This window comes from Thalassophryne amazonica, chromosome 10, assembly GCF_902500255.1.
Source record: "Thalassophryne amazonica chromosome 10, fThaAma1.1, whole genome shotgun sequence".
Taxonomy (NCBI): domain Eukaryota; kingdom Metazoa; phylum Chordata; class Actinopteri; order Batrachoidiformes; family Batrachoididae; genus Thalassophryne; species Thalassophryne amazonica.
The window spans coordinates 98,689,360-98,710,411 of record NC_047112.1 but is presented as its reverse complement, the minus strand read 5'-3'; the positions used below and the strand labels follow the sequence as shown (position 1 = coordinate 98,710,411).

General features: G+C 40.1%; 1 protein-coding gene across 4 annotated transcripts in view; it reads right to left on the bottom strand.

Moving 5' to 3' along the window:
• Window positions 1–21,052, bottom strand: part of wwc3 (WWC family member 3) — a 181,101-nt gene that overhangs the window by 100,286 nt on the left and 59,763 nt on the right. For 3 of the 4 annotated variants that reach the window (XM_034180588.1, XM_034180589.1, XM_034180590.1), the window contains 4 exons: window positions 20,723–20,832; window positions 20,270–20,470; window positions 18,333–18,409; window positions 4,396–4,475 (listed from right to left, as the gene is read on the bottom strand). In XM_034180588.1, the coding sequence (XP_034036479.1) occupies window positions 4,396–4,475; window positions 18,333–18,409; window positions 20,270–20,470; window positions 20,723–20,832 (468 nt within the window). Of the gene's footprint in view, window positions 1–4,395; window positions 4,476–18,332; window positions 18,410–20,269; window positions 20,471–20,722; window positions 20,833–21,052 lie in introns of those variants that run through there. The other variant, XM_034180591.1, reaches the window with a different exon arrangement.

Sequence of the window (21,052 nt, the reverse complement as noted above, 5' to 3'; positions counted from 1 at the left end):
AAGTGGTATGTCCACCTCTTCTGCCATTTCTGTAGTAGTCAGATGGCGTCCCGGATCAACACAGCGTTCAGTTTGGAAATGATCTGGTCATTTCAGCCTGTCGATCGCCGCTCGGAGCGCGGCGCGCCCTCCGCCATTGTGCACCGTCTTTAAACCGGTTGTAACACTCCTTAATCTGTATGATCCCCATAGAATCATCCCTGAAAGCCGTCTGAATCTTCCGAATGGTTTCCACCTGGCTGTCTCTCTCAGTTTCTGGAAAAATTTGATGCAGCAAAGCTCCAAATCGTTCAGACATTTTCCTCGCAATGAAAATCTGACGAGGGGTCTGGACCACTGCTCACTCAAAGCGTGCCCACAGGCGAATGACGCAACCGACAGGCATAAAAAACTCAGGCATGCGCACGAAGGTTCAAGCTTGGCTGATGCAAGCGCACATGATTCAAATCCATATAGTTTTTGCAAAAAATAAAAAGGTCGGCTAGTTTTCTAACAGACCTCGTATGTGGGCACATGTGCATGTGAATAACATCAATCACAGACAAACTGGGGAGAGCTGAAATTTGTCGTTAGGCATGCTTATGTATTTTGGCTCAAAGATAAATGCTGCCAAATCGGAACGTTGAGACAGACTAATATTTTTGGAAGAACTACAGATATTGGCTAACAACACTGAACAATGGACGTTGATAATTACATTCTGGACTCACATGCCATTCCTGCAGGAGGTGGTAAATCATCTACACATTAAAAGCCAAGTGGCATCTGTGTATATGTGCATGTGTGCGTGTATCTACCTTCGATAACAGAGAAACTGTAGAGAGCTGACATTTGTTGTTTGGTATGCTTATGTATTTTGGGTCTTGGATGAATGCCACCAAAATGGAACATTGATAGGACTAATATTTTTGGATAAACTATGGATTTTGGCTAAAAATACTGAACCATTAATGTTGATAATTACATTCTGGACTCACATGCCATCCCAGCAGAGGGCAGTAAATTATCTATATATTAAACGCAAAGTGGTGTCTGTGTACATGTATGTGTGCATGATTTTATTTAGTAAGTTTAAAGGACATGTCGTACCAAAATCAAACAAATTCAGACTTAGGTTGATAGTGGCCATCCAATGATACACAGGGATTACTTTGTGCACTTCTGTGACCGGTTACAAAGTATATAGCATTACCAGCAAACAGCTACGGAGACGTCCAAAAACAGGCACACATTAATTCCAAAGTTTACATAAGTGTGATGTTGTGTTATGATGACTCGTTTTTAAGTGAAAACTGTTAATTGTGATGCAGTCACGGTAAAAGCTGCAGCTCTCTGAAGGTTTCTGTGCACCTACACGGCTGAGTCATAAACACAGCCTGTCAATAACCATCTCTGCTCCAGGTTCAGCTTTGTGCACGATTAATTATGAGTGTTGTTATCAATAAAATCTAAAAAAAATACATCTGCTGCCTGGGATAAACCGTCTTGGAGACATTCCTTTTCACAGTGAGCTGAGAGGAGCAACAGGCAGCAGCAGCCCACGCGAGCCCACACACACACACACACACACACACACACACACACACACACACTTGGATATCTGCCGATACCGATACTTTACCGATACCAGAGCTCTGTTTGCTTTAATATTATCATTATTGTTGATTTTATATGAGGATTTTCTTTAAAAAGGAGACCTGAAAGTTGAGCTACAATTTGCCAGAGGGTGGATCTAAGATGAAAGCCTCGACTTGATGTTTTGGGGAAAGAATTAAGTTCTTTTATTTTTTTTATAGACTTTTACAGCCTTATTACAGGCTTAAAGAGAAAAGACAGCACTTTCTCTCTTTCTCGCTCTCTTTCTCTCTCTCTCGCTCGCTTTCTTTGTCCCTCCATCTGTCTCTTTTTCTTCCTCTCGAAACCAGCGGTTTCTTGCTGCGCAAGCTTCAAACTTTTTGGAAACGCGAAGCCTTTCAACTGTAAAGTAAATGTATCAGCACAGAGCTTACACACAGGATTTTAATGGGAGACTTCTTTCCTTTCAGCGGACAGAATTTCGCTGTCCTCAGCTGCACGCTGAGCTGCCGTTTTACAGCCTCGGGGCAGTGAAGCAACTAACTTTTAGCACACATTTTCAGCAACAATTCAGTTAATTTTTCAGAAAATCCGTGCTTGACAAACAGACAATTTGAACCTGAGAACCGAGCAGAATTTTGCTGCTAACCGCAGCTAGAACACTGCGGAAGAGAGCTATCTCAAACAGCCCGGCTTCAGAAAACCTCCCTCTCCTCCTCCCACTCAGCAGTAAACAAGCAGAGAGCAAACAACAGCAGTTAAGAGGATTCACAGTGGCTCTTCTCCGGTATTGGAAAATGTCGCGGGTTGGAGCAGTATTTTCCAATACGTGAATTACGTCAGTATCGCAACCCGATACCGATCCGGGATCAGATCGGTCCCATCCCTACTCCACACATGTGCGCGAAGCCAGCTCCAGCTTCGTCTCTCTCACAATCGTGGCACGTTAAATAATGTCCATTAATTCCTGGAAATAATGTATTCTGACTTTTTCCAATGTATCAATTTCATCTCCATGTCCAGGCAGTCTGTTAAACCAGTGTCAGATGTCCCCACGTCCACAGCTTCAGTAAACCAGCATCCACAGAAACAGCGCATCACCACACTTCAGGCTCCAAAATCCAACACTCTGAAAAAGTTGAGTTTCAGGGTGAAGCGTGTCATCTCCCATCTGTAAATTCGAGCCATCACATTCGAAAGGCAGCTCAGAAGCTTAGTTTTCGGACGGAGCAGGTTCTTTTCCCACTGTCTGTCAGTCACTGGGATGTTTCTGTTTTGCTAATAAGGACGTCACAAACTTAAAAAAGCAGAGGATTGCTGAGTGACACGTTTTCCAGAAATGCACCTGCTAACACTCAGAGTGAGAAGAATAAATTACACCAGAGATCACCAATGAATTAGAACGTGTGTGGAGACACTTAAATCATGGGTACTTTTATGCTGTCTTACTAACAGGGTCATTAAAAAATGTGAGACATGTCCTTTAATGTAAGTACATAATATAAATGTAAACACATTAAAAATATATGGATGACAGACAAAAGTGAAAACACTTATTTACTTTGTGGTCCATTTAAAAATCAAAATAGAAGTAATAATAAATAATAAAATAATAATAGTGTGTATATGATAACAAGAACCTAAACAATTTATAAATACATTAAGACAGTAAATTAACATTAAAAAATTACATAATTAACAGGAAACAAAATGGTTGAGTTCTTCCTCTAAAAACTGTTGAGGTCTATGGTTTTAAAAACATTCTGGATTCACACACCATTCCAGCTTTTTATAGAAACTTTGCTTTACCACCCTTGAAAAATTTCAGTTACCTATTTTATAAACATTACCCAATCTAAGGCCCATGGATCCCCACAGGAAACATGCTAGCCATTATTTATTCTATTATCCTCATTACCAGGCCTAAATTGCCCTTCCCTAACATTTTTTGGAATGTGTGGCAGGACTGAAATGGAGGAATAGATGTCTATTAACAAATAAAATGAAGCTGTTCATACAAAACATGAAATGCCTTGGGTTTATAGTGTCTGCAACAATATGACAACAAACAGAAGTCAAAGGATCATTGAGGGGTGTTTTTCCTGCATTTTCCATACGTCTCATTTTGGTTTGTGTTTGCATTCAAAATGATTGAAATGGTCATTATTCAATTTGATGCTTGAACAAATATAGAATAATGACAGAAACTGCAAAAAGATATTATTAACTACATTTAAAATTCAACTTTCTGAACCCACTTATAATAATTAAGAGTCACGGAAAGCTGGAGCCTACCCCAGCTGCCATTGGGCGAGGGGCGAGGCACACCCTGGACAGGCCGCCACTCTCTCACAGAGCCGACATATATCCACAGACAAACTCATTCACACCTATGGTCAGAGTTGAAGTTACAGTTTCCAATTCACCTTGGAACCTGGAGGGAAGTCATGCAAACACAAGAACATGCAAATCCCACACAAAAAGGAAGGACCAGGTTGGATTTGTACCTGAGTCCTTTTCACTGTGAAGCAATGGTCCTAACCACTTATCCACCTTGATGCCCTGTTTTTAAAATTTTATGTCTATATTTCTATTATATATTTTTTTCCACCACAGTTTTCATGAAACATACATGTGCAGAGGAAGAAGAGAACAAGCAGCCAAGAAAAGCTTATGTGAAGGTGAAGATGACAAATGAGAGCTGTGTGGATATGAGAAAGAAAAAATATTTGGAAACGGATGATGGGTGGGAAGCAGCAGGGCCGCGTGTGTAGGAAGGAGAAGGGTGGTCCTGGGACACAGACAAAGAGGAACACTCACTCCTGCAGGGTCTCCACTCCCATTTCCTTGTACTGGAGCTCCTGCTTCACCTGGGCCAACTCATGCTTCAGTCTGGAGAGCTATGGACACAAGGTCGAGCACCAGGTTACTGTGGCTCACAATGGACCTACCTCACCAATATGGGACAAAACTGCTTAATTCTAACTGTTTATACAATCAGGTCCATTCTGCTAAGTAGTTAACCAGTGGCATAAATCTTATTATTTTGTCTCTGTGCACCACTACAATGTAGCTGAAATAAAACAATCAAGCTCTGCTTGTTGTGTTGTTAGCTTTCATTCAAGAGAGTTAACAAAATATCACATTAAACATTTAAGAATTACAAATTAAATATCATATTTTAATACAAATTGTCGCTGTTATAGCCAATTTTATTTAAACAAGTCTGGGGATGGATACATGAACATTTCCAAGTTACAGATTAGATTTTGGGCTTCATTTACATCAATCATTAAGAAATACAAAGAATATGTGTAGTAACTCTGTCTGGAGTGGGTAATTCTCAAAAAATGAATGGCCATGTAAGAAGGAGACTAGTGAGGGAAGCCACCAGGACACCATGACAACTCTGAAGGAGTTTTCACAAGATGGCAGCCAATGTAACTGTTTGTCAGGTCTGAATGTGAGGTCTGAATTTTAATGTTTTTAGTTATCTACTGTAATGTCTTTTATTTATGAAAACTTGGCTTCAATGTGGGATGTTTTGCAAGGTCTTTTATTTATTTTTACCCACTCTGAGATCTCTGGAGCTTATTTTTTGGGCACTTTAGTATTAATTGCTTTGGGTCCCTTTGAGGCCTGGCCTTGTTTTTGGACTGTGTGAAGCCTGGAGTTTTTCTGGAATCACCCTGGTGGTTTATGGCCCAACACTGGACTGTCTGAACTGCCTGGTCTGTTTTAAGGCTTGAGCCTTTTTGCAATTTACCTGGTGGTGTGTTCTAGCAGCAGCTATCCTCCACCAGCCCTACAGCAGCTATCCTCCACTGGCTCCGCAGAAACTGCACTCAGCCATTGAATTTTATGATGGAAAGGGTAGTGTTTGCTCTTTTATCTCTTTTTTTTCTGCCTACCATTAGCAAATTTGAGAAGACTGTGCTGTTCCTTATCATTTTTTGTTTCCCAGAAAAAGCACCAGCTGGAGTACCGTCTTCTTCAAGTTCTGTCCCAGCTGCACTATGCATTGTACTGATGATGTTATTTTGCCCCACTTTGTTGTATTATTTAGTGCATATGACTGGTTGCTATCATTTTATTCTTATCCCCCAAATCGTGGTAGTTCAAGGTATAAACATAGTTCTACTCAACCAGTACCTACACATCCTGAAGAAATATTTTATCTTTCTTTTGCTTTTACTCTCTGGTAACACTGAACTCAAGCCCAGCCCTGATATAAACTGTCTGAGTACTCCAATGGATTTTAAATCTAGATCAGGGCTTGGTGTTATACACCTAAATGTTAGAAGTCTATTGCCAAAACTTCACTTAGTTAAAATTTGGGCTAAATGGACTGATACTGACATTCTTGTCTTATCTGAAACCTGGCTAAAGAGATCCATCACAGACAAAGACATTGCTATTAAAGGTTACAATGTTTTTAGTTGTGACTAGAGATGTACCGAATCCTGATTTTTAAGGTTCTGCCGAATACCGAATCCACTGCTTAAGATTTGGCCGAATCCGAAACTGAATCCTACTCCGATCATCAGCTAGTACATTATAATGCAGTGAAAACCAATGCACAGTATTTCCTTTCCTTAACAGTAAGATATAACATAGGCAATAACTTCTACCATTATTTTTTTTATTTGAATATAGTCACACTTAGAGAACACCACTGAAATGTTAAGCTTAAAGCCATTCAGTGTACAGGCTTAGTGTTCTGTTCATTCCAAAGAACAAAGAAAGAGAGCAAAAAGTGCCATTATTGCTAAAGGAATAAGGCCTGTCAGTAACAGTGAGCCATTGATAAAGTGCTCTTTGCTGATCAAAAAAAGTAAAAGAATACAGCAAAACATAGTGCATTTACAAATTAAAACATAGCACATTTAGCACATTTACAACTCTTGGATAGACCTAAACTTTATTTTCAAACAAAAATGTGACAGCCTATTGAATGCTGAATCTGTTTTTTTTTTCCCTCAGAAAAAAAGTGCTGGGAATCTTGATAATCATTAATGCCCACAGTCAAGGAACACACTTCAATTTCAAGCACTTACTACTATAGGCTTAATTAGGAACATAACTTATCTTCTCTTAAGCCTGGTTCACACGACAGGATTTTAAAATTATCTTAGGTTTCCAAAACCTGAGAGACCACACACGTGAAGATAAAAAAATCATAGCTCTAACAGGTTTGGTCGTACAGTGTGTGGTGTTCAGCCACACGGCAAGGACAACAACACCACACACGAACAGATTTCACGCACGGACATTCACAGCTCAGACAGGAAATCTCGCGAAATCTCTCGAGATTAAACATGACCTCAGAGTAAACAAACAGAGGTACTTTGTGGACTATTTAAAACAGAGGGAAACAACGATACAAAAAGAAAATGAAAAGGCGTTCTTTAAAGGAGTGGGGACAGCGCGACCACCAGACTTTCTGGTAAGTCAGAACAGCTGTTTTGATTTTATTTTCCGCTCTGTGCGTCCGTCACCTCGCTTTCTGATTGGCTGCATGTCACATTCTGCAGGCTGCATACTTGTTTTGGTCGGAGGACACCACACACACTGTGATATTGGGCCAAGAAAATCCAACATGTTGAATATACCCGATTTATGATCGGAGCGCTCCTGACGTCCTTCCGAGCAGATCAGAGCGCTCTGAACACACCACACATGGCAGGAATATCTGATAAGATTATCTTTAGCATCATCACGATTGTCGGGGCGTCCTTAAGATTTTCGGAAGGGGAAGATCGGGTCCGATATTGGCCTAATTATCCTGCCGTGTGAACCCGGCCTTAAACATTAAAGACGTAATCACGTTGTGCTTACGCGCGGTAGGATTTGGTTCGGTTGGTGCTCTAGGGTTCAGCCGAAACCGAACCCCGTCAACAAGGCCAATGTTCGGCCGAATCCAAAACCAAATCTTGGATTCAGTACATCTCTAGTTGTGACTGTCCCAGAAAAGGTGGTGGCATAGCAATATATGTCAAACAGAAATTTCATGTCACGATTCAATCATCTCTTTTTCTCAGCAGTTAATTTGAATTTCTTACTCTGAAGGTGGACTTTCTAATGGGCCACTTTATCACCATCATAGGCTGCTATACCCTCTGCTAGTAGTAAGACTTTATCATCATTGAATAAACAGCTTTCGACTTTAGCCTTCAATGAGATTCTTCTCATAGAAGATTTGAACTGGGATTGGTCATCTTCTGTTTCTGATAGTTTTAAATCTATGTGTGATTCTTTTAACTTAACACAAATAGTTAACGAGTCAACACTTCCAAACTGGCCTGGACGTACTTTTATGATGTTTTTATTATTATTATTATTATAAATAAACATGCCCCTCTCCGCAAAGCTAGAGTGAAGGGTAGAAACAATCCTTAGTTCTCCCCTGAGCTGTCTAGTCTCCTTAAAGCAAGGGATGATGCTTGGGCTAAGGCCAAAAATTCTAAATCCCAAGGTGATTGGCTGATATTCAAGCAGCTCAGACATCCCATTGCTTTCCTTTTTAAAAAGGCTAAATCTTATTTTTATGTTGATAAAACTACTCATAACCTAAATGATCCTAAGATATTCTGGAAAGCAGTCAAATCTTAATTTGGGAATGAAACCTGCTGTGCAGGAGAGTAAACTCGTCTCAAACTCACTGTAAACCATTGTAAACTGTGGGTGGTTTCGTGCACATGCGCAAAGAAAATTTTTAAATGTTCAAAATATCCATCACGCATCAATTACGTGAACTTCACATGAACACTGCGCAAACAATTCAAAAATACTGCGTGAGTGCGAGTGATTGCGTCAGCGCACCGCATCAGAGCGCAGCTTGTCTGAACAATGATAACGAAATATTAAATCTATCATGAATATACTTTTACAGCTGCTCACAAGAAAGGGATCAACATGCAACTGTTTTACCAACCCATTACAATATAAACATGACAATCACCTTTTTAGACAGTCCCAAATACGTTCTCCACTTCATTCAGTGCACCAGACAGAAGAAAAAAAAAGCTGCTGCTGAAACGGTCCTCTGTCATTCCGGTTAATTAATCTGCTATGAAATTATTTTATATACGCAACATCCAGCGCACAATGCGTGGCAGCCAGTGGAACAAAGCAAGTCGCTGTGTTACATACAATACAGCAGGTGGGATCATCACGACGATGTGCGTTTAAGTGCGTGGATCAAAGTCGTGCAAGTGTCAGGGCACCTTTAGTAAAAGATGCACATATTTTAACTGACAAATCAGCCATTCTTAATTATTTTAATGAACACTTTGTTTCTTCAGGATCTCTATTTGAGTCCTCACATCCATATCAATCTAATGTACAGGGGGTTTGCCCTCAATCACCACTTATTGATACTAAAGATTCAGGATTTGATCTGACTCCTTTTGATGTAGCCGATGTCCAGAGGACTTTACAGCACTTGGATTTAAATAAATCTGCCGGACCTGACAACCTTGAGCTGTTCTTTCTGAGGTCAGCTGCAGACTTTATAACAGAACCTCTGTCATACAACCCCTGGCAAAAATTATGGAATCACCGGCCTCAGAGGATGTTCATTCAGTTGTTTAATTTTGTAGAAAAAAAGCAGATCACAGACATGACATAAAACTAAAGTAATTTCAAATGGCAACTTTCTGGCTTTAAGAAACACTATAAGAAATGAGGAAAAAAAAAATTGTGGCAGTCAGTAACGGTTACTTTTTAGACCAAGCAGAGGGAAAAAAATATGGACTCACTCAATTCAGAGGAATAAATTATGGAATCACCCTGTAAATTTTCATCCCCAAAACTAACACCTGGCACAGAGCCACTAATGGCGCGCAACAAAAAAACACCTCCGTGTTGGAAGTCTCACAGGATATGTTGTGGCATGTCCAACTGTTACACAATTTCTCGGATACTCACTCAACTGAAAAGCCACCGAAAGTCGTCTGAATCTTCGGAATGGTTTCCAACACGGAGGTGTTTTTTTGTTGCGCACCATGAGTGGCTCCGTGCCAACGCGCGAAATCCTCTGCACGTCTTTCATTACAAAATCTCCTGTAACAGTGGAATGTGCCGCAAAAGTGCTATGTCCAGCTCTCTTGCCATTTCTGTGGTAGTCACACGATGTCCCGGATCAACACAGCGCTCAGTTTAGAAATGATCTGGTCGTTCCAGCCTGTCGACAGCCGCTCGGTGCGCCGTGCGCCCTCCGCCGCTGTGGGCCATCTTTAAAAAGGTTTTAACACTCCTTAATCCGTGTGACGCTGACAGAATCTTCACCGAAAGCCATCTGAATCTTTCGAATGGTTTCCAACTGGCTGTCTCTAACAGTTTCTGAAAAAAATTTCATGGAGCAAAGCGGCAGTTTCTCAGCCATTTCCCAGACAAAAGAAATACGACGAGGGGGGTGGACCAGTGCTCACTCAAAGCCTGCCCACAGGTGAATGACGCAACCGACAAGCGTGAAAAAACTCACGCATGCGCACGAAGGTTCAAGCTTGGCTGATGCAAGTGCACATGATTCAAATCCATATAGTTTTTGAAAAAATAAAAAGGTCTGTTACTTTTTGAACAGACCTCGTACTGGTAGACCAAGGAAGACATCAAAGCGTCAAGACAGAAAACTTAAAGCAATATGTCTCAAAAATCGAAAATGCACAACAAAACAAATGAGGAACGAATGGGAGGAAACTAGAGTCAATGTCTGTGACCGAATTGTAAGAAACCACCTAAAGGAAATGGGATTTACATACAGAAACGCTAAACGAAAGCCATCATTAACACCTAAACAGAAAAAACAAAGTTACAATGGGCTAAGGAAAAGCAATCGTGGACTGTGGATGACTGGATGAAAGTCATATTCAGTGATGAATCTCGAATCTGCATTGGGCAAGGTGATGATGCTGGAACTTTTGTTTGGTGCCGTTTCAATGAGATTTATAAAGATGACTGCCTGAAAAGAACATGTAAATTTCCGCAGTCATTGATGATATGGGGCTGCATGTCAGGTAAAGGCACTGGGGAGATGGCTGTCATTACATCATCAATAAATGCACAAGTTTACGTTGATATTTTGGACACTTTTCTTATCCCATCAATTGAAAGGATGTTTGGGGATGATGAAATCATTTTTCAAGATGATAATGCATCTTGCCATAGAGCAAAAACTATGAAAACATTCCTTGCAAAAAGACACAGAGTCAATGTCATGGCCTGCAAATAGTCCGGATCTTAATCCAATTGAAAATCTTTGGTGGAAGTTGAAGAAAATGGTCCATGACAAGGCTCCAACCTGCAAAGCTGATCTGGCAACAGCAATCAGAGAAAGTTGGAGCCAGATTGATGAAGAGTACTGTTTGTCACTCATTAAGTCCATGCCTCAGAGACTGCAAGCTGTTATAAAAGCCAGAGGTGGTGCAACAAAATACTAGTTATGTGTTGGAGCGTTCTTTTGTTTTTCATGATTCCATAATTTTTTCCTCAGAATTGAGTGATTCCGTATTTTTTTCCCTCTGCTTGGTCTAAAAAAGTAACCGTTACTGACTGCCACAATTTTTTTTCCTCATTTCTTATAGTGTTTCTTAAAGCCAGAAAGTTGCCATTTGAAATTACTTTAGTTTTGTGTCATGTCTGTGTCCATAATTTTTGCCAGGGGTTGTATTTTTAATATTACTCTTTATGAAAATGAGATTCCAAGAATATGGAAGTCTGCTTATGTTGTTCCCCTGCTGAAAGGTGGTCCCTCTATAGTTAACAACTACAGGCTGATCTCTAAATTGTGTGTTCTCTCTAAAATTTTAGCAAAGTTGGTCGGTGAACAACTTAAACATTTTTAGATACATATGGTCTTCTCTCACAATATCAGTCAGGTTTTCATAAACAGCTGCTGCTGTTAAAGTGGTAAATGACATCACAGAGGCACAAGATGGCCAAAACTATTGAGAAGCTCTTTTTATCGACTTATCAAAAGCATTTGACAGAGTTGTCCATGTCATCCTGGCAGATAGACTCCACAAGATTGACTTATCTAACCAACAGGTCTTCTTCCTAGCCTCCGGGTCTTCTTCCTCTTTCCTCCCTGTTTTAAAGGGCGTACCTCAAGGCTCTATATTAGGGCCCCTGTTGTTCACAATTTATGTGAATAATCTTTGTGATAATTTGTCTAATGCTGTGTCCCATTTTTATTATGATGATACAGTAAATTATTGTTCATCTTCTTCAATTTTAAAATCCCTTGAGTTCCTGCAGTCAGCCTTTGATACTGTTCAGTCCTGTTTGTTTCAGCTCAAGTTAGTGCTGAATGCAGACAAATCAAAGACCATGTTATTTTCAAATGGCAAGCAGCTTCCATCTCATCTTCCGAGTTTGTCAACTGTTCATGAGGTTGAAATTGAAATGGTCACATCTTATAAATACTTAGATATTCTACTTGATGAGACCCTGGCATTTAAATTGCACATAGATAAACTTGTTTCTAAGATGAAACTAAAATTAGGCTTCTTTTTAGAAATAAATCATGTTTTTCATTGCAAGTCAGAAAACATTTGATCACCACAACTTTTTTTTTTTTTTAACCTTTGTTGGACTATGGAGACTTGGGTTTTATGAATGCTCCTGATCAGTTTTTAAAGAAATTGGATACTGTATACCAATGTGCTTTACGTTTTATTACTGGTTGCAGCTATCATGTACATCACTGTTCCTTAGGGCCCTGTCCCACTGGGGACAATTGCGCATGAATTGAGTATACAAATTGCGGGCGTTCGTTGTCATCCACAACAAAAATGGCCAAAAATGACAAATGTCCCAGTACGAAATTTTGGTTATATTAATAACATATCGCGAATACATGATGAACAATCACGGTTATATAACACATGCAGTGAGGAAAATGATCCAACACATTGAGATTATCACGGCAGTATTATGGGTGTATTATGAATGCATCGCGCACGTGTTGCACATGCACGGCATCTGCATTGCAGTCATAAAATAAGCGCACTCGGGCCGTCAGCATCAGTATTCACACCAACAATACAGGCTCTGGAGCAAGTGCTGTCATGTTGTCATTCGAGGGTTAACTGTTCATGAGTTTGGGGAGCGGGAGGGGGGGAGCCGCTCGGGGTGTGAGACGGTGTTTTTTTTTTGTTTGTTTGTTTTTGTTTTTTTTTTTGTTTTTTTGAGAGTGTCACCGAAAACAGACTTCAGTGTGAGTTGTGGCTAAACAGCAACTCTTCCTTTTGTTGGTGTTAAATAAAAGTCCTGGAGGAGACACGATGACAGCAGCTATGTCTTTGTGGATTTACATAGCCGGACCGGCACTGACTGGCAGGTATGTCGCTTTCTGCCACATATAGTACTTTGGGTTTACGTGCCGTGTTTGTTATGCATTCACAGATTGTCCGCAAATCAGCTGCAAAGCAGATGTAATAAAAACGCTTTATTCGTGGCCAATTTGTATGCATTTGTTACAACATATTTTAATTTGTGATGTGGACATGATAGGCACGATATATATCTGTTTTACACACTGTCCCAGTCCGCTGCCAAGCCGCAAATCCCTGTCAGTTGCGGATATCAGCGGTTAACAGCAGATATACAGCGCATAGAGTGAGTATGCACTGTGTATGAATTGAGTATGTATGGAGTATGTAAGGCGGATGTTATCTGCATCCAGATTTTTGAGCTACTCAAAAATCCTGGCTGCAGACATGCGTGCCTCTGCGGATGATCACGGGCGTATTCGGATGACAGCCGACTCATACAGGCATGTTACACGGATATTGCGGATGTTTGGCGAATATGGGCCAATTTTGTGCGCAATCCATACGCAAATCCTCCTAAACGCCAGTGGGACAGGGCCCTTATATGCTGTCGCACATTGTCCATCTTTGTATGTTCATAGACTCCCTCACTGGCTGATTTTTTATTTAAAAATCTATTCTTGGACTTCTGCCCACATATTTGTGCTCCTACATGTGTAGAAACATCAGCCGATATGGCCTTAACTCTCAGGACATCATACAGTTGCAGGTCCCGAGAGTCAAAACCGAACTGGGCAAAAAGGCTTTTAAATTTTCTGCCCTGTCTACCTGGAATGATGTGCAGATGGACTTTAAATTGACACATCTTGTATCTCTGGGGAAATTTAAGGCAATTAAAAAAGATATAGAAATAAGTTCTACTGGATCTTGTGATTGTACTGTGTAATCATGAAATTTCACTGTTGTTTTTTTGTAATGTGTGAACTGGTGACTGTATTTTATTTTACTCTACCGTACTATTATTAATGTAAATGAAGTCCAAGACATGTGTCTTGACTTGTAAATGTTCATGTACGCATCCCCCAACTTGTCTAAAGAAAGCTGGTAGTAAAATTGATGATTTGTAATAAAAATAATGATTATATGTGCATTTAGATTGTCCAATTACTTATGAACTCTAAAAATAAAGGCACTAAAAATAAAGCAAAACGACTGCACTACAAATCGATTACTGATTCATTTCAACTCCTTTGTGGTGGTATGCAGAAGCAAATTTACAAAAATTGTCTCACCGTCCAAATGCCTATAAACCTGACTGTAGATACACAGATATTCATGTGCATATCACAAAAGGACTTGCATACTGAAGCTTTTCTGTTCTAATAAGAGGCAGGTGAATTACCAAAGGTCCCACCAACACTTCACAGGTTGTAACACCTGTGTCATTATACAATAATGCTGTGCAAAATGTTTAGGCACGTGACCATAAATCAGTCCTACAATAAAATGACTAAAAAGATCAATAAATGACATGATCTTGTTCTAACTTGTTTAACATGTTTGCATACCTTTAAAAAAAAAAGTGACTTCTGCAAAAAATACTTTTGAAAAAATTATGCTAAGTGAAACCAAATCCCTACAGACTGATCCCAATGAAATTATAAAAAAATGTCAATAAGTAGTTGTGTAATTACTCATCTAATTTAACAAAATTAATACAATATTCAGATGAAATGTTACACTGGAGACTCCAGTCTGTATTTCACGTCTTCTTTTAAACAACGTTTCTCTTTTTTGTCACTCTAATACTGTAACTGAAGAAGCCAAAGACAAAATATTTTATGTGCACAATCTCTCCAATCACACCCACGAGAGCTTGTAACACCTTCCTGGCTTCTCTCACTATTCTCCTTTTTGCACAGTCAGGCAGTTTTTGAGGGCAGCCTGCTCGGGACAGATTTATCGTACTGCGTCACGCCCTTTCCATTTCTTAAAGGGGTGAATCCACCCAAGGATAGCACGCTATGTGACATACGCAGACACACCCTGACAATTTTTTCCACAATGTACCCACACACATTTGCCACGTAGATGTGTGTCATAATTAGTTGGCAGTATGTCAGAGGTTCATGTCAGAAAGCACTGCCATGCCCATAACAGTGGGGTTTTTTTTCAACAGTGAAATTAGCAGTAATGGAATTGCTCATTTTGCGTGAACTCTTACTGTGCAGTGTGGATTGTGCCCAGGTGCATTACACCCGCAAAGCCAGTCTGTTTGACTAGTGTGACCACTGTGAGCTGCGGGAATGGAAGTCTGCTGCCGTGGGTCTACCCAACTTGCAGGTGTTCTGTTGCATGGTCTTACTGAGACAGCACCCCTAACTAACTGGGGAAAAGCGAAAATACTGATTATTCCAGTTTTCTCTTGAGTGAGTTTTCATTTGGTGCTGAGTAAAAGCACAAATTTCCCAAAGGAGTTTTTCCCGCGTCGCGATAAAGCTGACTAGATCTGCCGCAGACGTATGCAGAGTGAGCACAAAAATGCAACAGCAACCAAATGCAAGTGACATGACTGTTCAATTTAATAAATGCTATTAATCATGATGGAAATCTGAGGCTGTACAGGGCGTTAGGAACATGGGCTATGATGGCCCCGACAATGGACAAGGAGGTGTTTGTTTGAGGAATTTATGATCAGTTGACACCATCTGTGGTCTTGTGACCCTCGACCCGCTTACGGTGGAATCAAAGCACTTTGTTGATACAAACCTACACCTCATACCACTGTAATTATGGAGGAAGATTGTTCAGCCATGACAGATGCATCTGCTGTACTGTCTCTTACGTTGAGCCAGCTACTTTGTGCAACTGTATAAGGTTGATCGTCCTGCTGGGATGTTCGACATCTCTGGCACAAGGGTTCTTATAGCGTATTCTCCAGTCGATTGTGAACCACCATATCTTGCTAAGATCGCAAAAGCCATGAAACGGGTGCGGGCAGGGAAAGCTCGAGGAATCTGTAGCATTGGAACTGAGCAACTACAGGTGGGTGGGTTGCTGTTCTCCTGGCATTGCAAACAATCATTGTTTCAATATGGGAGACAAATAACATCCCTACAGACTTGAAGAACAGACTTGTCCCAACCTGAAAAGAAAAAGGGTGAACATATAGATGTATCACACTGCTGTCTGTACAGAGTAAGGTGCTTGCAAGAATTACTCTGAAGGGGAGTCTGCTCCAGTTACTCGCTGCTCAGTGACTGGAACAGTCTGGCTTCACGCCGAAGGTGACGACCCTCAACTGCATTCTAGCCCTGTGACTACTTGCAGAATGCAAGCATGAATATAGGCAGTGCAAAATAGTCCATGGTTAAGTATACAGATTAAAAACAAAAATCAACATGACTGCTTTTGTATGTATGGTGCTTGGATTACAGCTCTTCACAATGAGCACTTGCCAATTTTCACAACCGGAGCTATCCGTACACCCTCCTTCTCACAATCAGTGTAAGTGAATGTTCTACAACATACCACAAGATCTCCACACCTCCAATATTCCACCATGAATGTGATGCTGAAAACGTCCATGTTTGTGTGACTGTGTCCTTGAATGTGTAAAAATTGTGTCCACTGATCTGTATATAAATCCAACAGACACACAGATAAATTTCTGTTTCAAACAGCCCCAACCCTATCCGAATGCTCTGGACACGCATATGACAGGCCTCCCCTGTTGCTGGCATGCCGTCCATGTGTCCAGAAGACAAACCACCCAATAAACCTGGGTTTCCTGACACAACAGGAACATTTTGTATCAGGAAATTGTCTTAGTGTTGTACTGACAATTGTAGTAGGTGGGTTCACCCCTTTAATAATTGATTTTCGAAGTGCAAATGATATTCAGTGACTTGTAAATGTTCTTGTTCACATCCCCAAAATTTTCTAAAGTGAAATGGATGTGAAAGTCATTACTTAGTTGTTATAATTACTGTAATTTCTGGATTATAGAGCGCACCTGAATTTAAGACGCACCCACCAATTTTAAAAAGAAAAAAAAAATTGTACATAAATAAGCCGCATTTGTCTATAAGCCACAGGTCTCCACGTTGTAACATGAGATATTTATACAGAAAGATGTTAGACAGAAAGATTTTTAACTTTTAAAAATTGTCTGAATCTTTTAATTAAATATATACTGTAAATGCTTTTTTCCATAAAGTGTTACACGACCAGCACGGCATCCAGAGCGCGCACGGTGGTGTGCGGCGTCTCCGCTCCACATAGAGAACTGTTTAACTTTTTTTTTCTTTGTGGATCATGAGATAATTTCATCGCGTGCATCCAGGATCGCCAGGTGTCCGTGGTAAATGAGACATTAATGAGCCGCTGTGACTTTTTCAACTTGTAGCAAAAAGACAGAGACCTGGTGGGGAAGGGTGGGGGGAAAAGGCTCCGCTGACTGATCTGACGGAGCAAACTGCCCGAAAGGGACTTTTCTTCAGCCACGACAAGGAATTAAAGTATTTTCAGATGTCGTTTTGTAAAAATCAGGAGGCTTTATGTGAATAATTTCTTCAGGACGTGATGATGAAGCCACTAAAACGAACAGGTAAGACTTTATATTTATTTTGTGTGTGAATTTACGCTGCATGAGGACCACAGCATTCAGCGAATCAATGGACAGCATCAACTGACTTATTCTGACTTATGAGAAAGCCTGTAAAAATCCATAAATTAGGCGCATCGTTGTTTAAGCCGCAGTGTTCAAAGCATGTGAAAAAAGGAGCATCTTATAGCCCGGAAATGGTAAATCATTTGAGAATTTTTACCATATATCATTCTGTATTTCATCTCTGTATTTAATTTAGATCATGTTGTCAACATTTGATTTAACTGATTTAAAAATAAATAAATTACTGACGATATGCCAGAAAAGAATTAAATCCCAATGGGGTGGCTGAGATCTTTGAACAGTTGAAGAATGGAGGTTGTACATCAATGTTCAGTCATACTATTGGCTAGTTCACAAGGATTAATGACACACCCCGTGATCATGATAACTAACAAATGGTTGTCATGATTTCTTAGACAAACAGACACAGTATCATCATGAATGGGTTCAAACAGACATTGTAGATAATCTACATTTTCCACATTACATTTTCCACGTAACTGACTTTTTAAAAAAATTATATTGGTAGCTTGAACTTTTAAGAGTAAAAACTACAATACAGAGCAGACCTTAGGTTAAAAGTGCCCCAAATCCAGGAAATACTCATGACCCATAAAAGTATGCATAAACAAATGGCGCATTTGGCCCAATGAGTCAGTAACCTAGCCTCAGTTTGACCCTTTGATGATGACCTCACCCTTATCCTCTAGAGGCCCCAGGCCAGAGCTACAGTATCCTGTAGGGGCCACACCCCAGCCCCTTTCAGCCAGAAGGGCCCCTTACTGCTGCCCATTGTTCTGATAATGACTTACCCGCTCTCGTCGACAAGCTATTTCCACTTTGATTTGGTCAGGGTCGTATTTCGCATTTGAGGATGAGCTGGAGAGTGCTGTAAAAATATGAATAGAAAGGAGAGGTGGGGTACAGTGCTTAGTCAAATGATCACATAAACGTAACACCTAACAGCAAAAAGCAAAGGGGGTTCCATATCATCTATCAGCCTTTGTTCTCTGTTAATCTCACAGATGCCCAGTGTATGGCAGATGGCTGGAAGTTGTTAACAACAATGCTGGAATGAACCAAAAACGGCTATTCTATATTATAATAGCCAAGTGGCCTCTGTGTGCATGTACACGTGCATGAGTATGGTTGGCTTCAATCACAGACATACTGGGGAGAGCTGGCATTTGCCGTTTGGAATTTGCCATTATGCGTTTTGGGTCAAGGATGAACACTGCAAAAATGGAAAGTTGATCGGACTAATATTTTTGGAGAAATCAGCGATATTAGCTAACGACAGTGAACAATGGACATTTGCTGCAATGCACCATGGGACTTTAGGGTTTTGGGATTTTAAATGTTATTGTGATTTATTTTATTTTAACTGTGTTGTTAATGTTACTGATTTAATGTGTTTTTGTAGTTCAATTGGTTTAGTCAGTTTAGCTAAGTGTCATGTTGCTGTTACCATGAGTGAAAACTGTACTGTGTTTGATGTCTTCCACCACCACCTGTTTGTGCGTCAGCTTGCGGCAGAAGGCAGAAAAGACAAACAGCTCTGTGCGCATGTATGCGTGCATATAACTTCAATCATGGACAAACTGGGGAGAGCTGACATTTGTCGTATAGGTATGCTTATGTATTTTGGGTCGAGGATGAACGCCAACCAAAATGGAACGTTGATAGGACTAATATTTTTAGAGAAACTATGGATATTAGCTAACAACACTGAACAATGGACACTGATAATTACATTCTGGACTCACACGCCATTCCAGCAGGGGACGGCAAATCATCTTAATATTAAAAGCGTGAGTGCGTGTGTATGTGCATGCATGTGTGATTTTATTTAGTAAGTTCAATGTAAGTACATAATATAATTGCAAATACGCTAAAAATGCATGGCTGGCACAAAAAAAGCAAAAACACCTATTTCCATTGTGGTCCATTTACAAATCAAATGACAAAAAAGAAGCAATGATAAAATAATAATAATACTGATTACAATAATTATAAAAATAATGTATGTGTATACATAACAAGAACCTAAACAATTTCTAAACACATTAAGATTAAGAAAATTATGTAATTAACAGTAAATAAAAGAGTGGAGTTCTTCTAAAAATTGTTAAGTCTAAGGTTCTAAAACATTCTGGACTCACGTGCCATTCCAACTCATTTTCGAAACTTTGCATAATTTATTACCGCCCTTGAAAAATGTCAGCTAACTATTTTATAAACACTACCCAATCTAGAGCCCGTCGATCCCCATTGGCAACATGCTGGTTTGTAATTAGAGTGTACCGATCTGATATTTTGGATCAGTATCAGTCTGGGCATGGTCGGTCAAGTGGTTAGTGCACTTACTCTGAAAACAGAATATTCCCAGTTCAAGAACACCTGCGCAAATTCTCCATGTAATGTGGAGTTGTGTCAGGAAGGGCATCTTACGTAAAACCTGTACCAAATCAGTAGATCCATATCGGATCTGCAGTGGTGACCCCAAGCACATATAAAAAAGAAGCCAGAAAAAACTGTCAATCTTATATTGGCAAAAAAATTACTACACAGTTAAAATAAATAAATAAATACATAAAAATTTAAAACTAGCATGAGTCTTCTATTGCACATTCAATTCCTGTTAAAAGGTATGATTGTTTTCCTTTTTTGGGAGCAAAATACTTGTTTCACAGTACTGGTGATGTATCGGAGTGCCATCCCTAAGTTGTAATATGTTAACATGTCTTACTGCTGGCGACAGAGCGGTTGTCCTCTGAGAGCTCGTGGAAGAGCAACATTTCCTGCTGAGCCAGCTCCAGGCGCTGCTGCTTGACCAGGTAGATCTCCTTCTTGGCTTCCAGGGCCTCCTGGGCCACTACAAGATACTCCTTCAGCATGCGCTCCTGCTCTTGTCGCCACTGAGTCCGCGGGTTTTCCATCTGGGTGGTCTCTGTCAATCAAAGAGGACATAAATGAAAACACTGTTCCAAAACACCTCATGGCCCTCTTATGGCACCTTTGAGACACTGACGTGACAAATCAGAGTCCTGGAAAATAGAAACTAATCAGCAGGTGGCAATACTTTAGTGAGCTAACCACAAATTTCTACAGGAGTTTTTGCAGTGAAATTTCATGTTCACATGTATTGGAGTTAGGTATACTACACAGCTTTTTACTGGAGGAACAAAGGGGCTGTACTCACTGTTGATATGATCGATGTAGTAAACTCCCACTTGCTGGTCGTAAACTTCCTCCCACCCAAGAGGCAGTTCATCTCCAACACAGTCAGCAAATGTCAGCGGTTTGGTGATCCTGAAATAATCGTTGATATTATGTAATGAAATGGAACACAAATATAGAGACCATAGAAAATAGCAGTACCTTGTAGGGTCGTCACAATACTAGAATTTCAACCATGATACAGATATGACAAAAATACTCAATACCAGTTTCAATACCACAGGGGGAGATGATGAAAAAGTTAAGAGGAATATTTTTAATAAAGATGAGAACAATATAAATAGTGCCAAGT